The sequence below is a fragment of the Sinocyclocheilus anshuiensis genome, unplaced genomic scaffold, assembly GCF_001515605.1.
Source record: "Sinocyclocheilus anshuiensis isolate Anshui unplaced genomic scaffold, SAMN03320099.WGS_v1.1 scaffold1240, whole genome shotgun sequence".
NCBI lineage: Eukaryota > Metazoa > Chordata > Actinopteri > Cypriniformes > Cyprinidae > Sinocyclocheilus > Sinocyclocheilus anshuiensis.
Genome location: NW_015542555.1, coordinates 697,900 through 699,393, shown reverse-complemented (window position 1 = coordinate 699,393; position 1,494 = coordinate 697,900). Strand labels below are relative to the sequence as shown.

The window sequence follows — 1,494 nt, the reverse complement described above, 5'->3', positions numbered from 1 at the left end:
CATTTAGCTGAATTGGGCATTACAATTGGTGAATATTATTAAATATTATTGTAAAATAATTTAAATATTTTTGAGGCATTTGGTAACAAGATATTAAGATCTGTGAGCACACCTGAATATTATGATTTGGCATTTCATATCCCGTAAACAGTTTTATTGTTTAACATATCAGTCAGACAGTCTCTTTCTGTCTAAATAGGCGTTCTTGTCCAGAATAAGCTGCAAAACGTCTAGACATTATATATACAGGTTTATGAGACACAAAAATCTACAGAGAAACACAAAAATGTGTGTTGCAATCTTTAACATATCTATTATATTTCAAGAGATGGGAAGCAGAAAAGCTTAATTCTTTAGAATATACTTGACTTAAACAAAGGGCAGTGTGTGGACTGTTTGTCCAAGAGGGAAATTATACATGATGATCTTAATATACTGTGACATGTCCTGCTGGACGCAACATTTAATTTCCAAATACAATTTAGGCCTAGTTATTTAAAGGGGTCATATGATGCGATTTCAATTTTTCAGCCAATGAGGAGGAAACCAGAGAAACTCAAATGCAGTGTAATGATCTGCTTTTCTATTAAGTGTTAACAAAGTCATTTGCATGTAAATGGGGGCAAGTCTGATGCTGTTCAGTGCAATGCTTTATCAGCTATAAAAGGAAAGAGGGATGGATGGAGGAAAGAAAAAGAGGCAACACAGACAAGGATATAGAGTGGAGATCGTGCACATTTAACTTTGCTTTGAGCCTCAATCGTATCCAGAGTCCATAGCTGTATGTAGCTGCAGTGACTCCCACTCATGAGTAATTGTGATGTCGCAGCAAGTGTTCGGTCCATGGCACCTCGATGAAGAACAGTGAAGGACGGAGTGAAGGTGAATGTGCCACGTTTATGTGTAAGATATGATGTGCTAGCTTGTTTTTTTTCGTGGTTAAGTTTGATGATGAGAAAGAAGAAAACCCAACTGAAAAAAGCCATGTCGGGATCACGGTTGAAGATGCTGACATCAGCCGTCGGATACGGGAGGGGACACCCAGCCGTACTTCTCGTGGGTCTTGACAAGGCTCTTGAAGGTCGCCTCGGCTTCCTTACGACTAAAGGCCTTCTTAGACTTGCCTGCTTTCCTGCAAATACGACCCTACAGAGAAAACACAACGTTTAGAACAATGAAGATTTTCATGTGTCAAAAAAACTAGTGAGAGATTCTATAATGAATTGAATGACCTTTAAAATTAATAGTGGAAATGGGATGGAGAGATGAATGTTAACTGGTAAATGGTAAAAAAATAAACATAAATTTTAATACTTAATTAGTGCATATTACTGAATACATAAATATATTATGGTGAAAATAAATAATTATTATAATATATAATAATAATGGATTCAGTTATATAATATTATAAATATGATATATTATAAATAGAAACACACAATAATGTACCTAAAATTCACACAGCAAAATATTATTATTATTATTAATTAA

General features: G+C 34.7%; 1 protein-coding gene across 2 annotated transcripts in view; it reads right to left on the bottom strand.

The window, feature by feature from the left end:
* Positions 1 to 534: 534 nt before the first annotated feature.
* Positions 535 to 1,494, bottom strand: part of ube2ql1 (ubiquitin conjugating enzyme E2 QL1) — a 12,200-nt gene continuing 11,240 nt past the window's right edge. Inside the window, exon 2 of one of the 2 annotated variants that reach the window (XM_016494003.1) lies at positions 535 to 1,146. In XM_016494003.1, coding sequence (XP_016349489.1) covers positions 1,015 to 1,146 — 132 coding nt within the window. In that variant the 3' untranslated portion in view covers positions 535 to 1,014. The remainder of the gene's footprint in view (positions 1,147 to 1,494) is intronic. The other variant, XM_016494004.1, reaches the window with a different exon arrangement.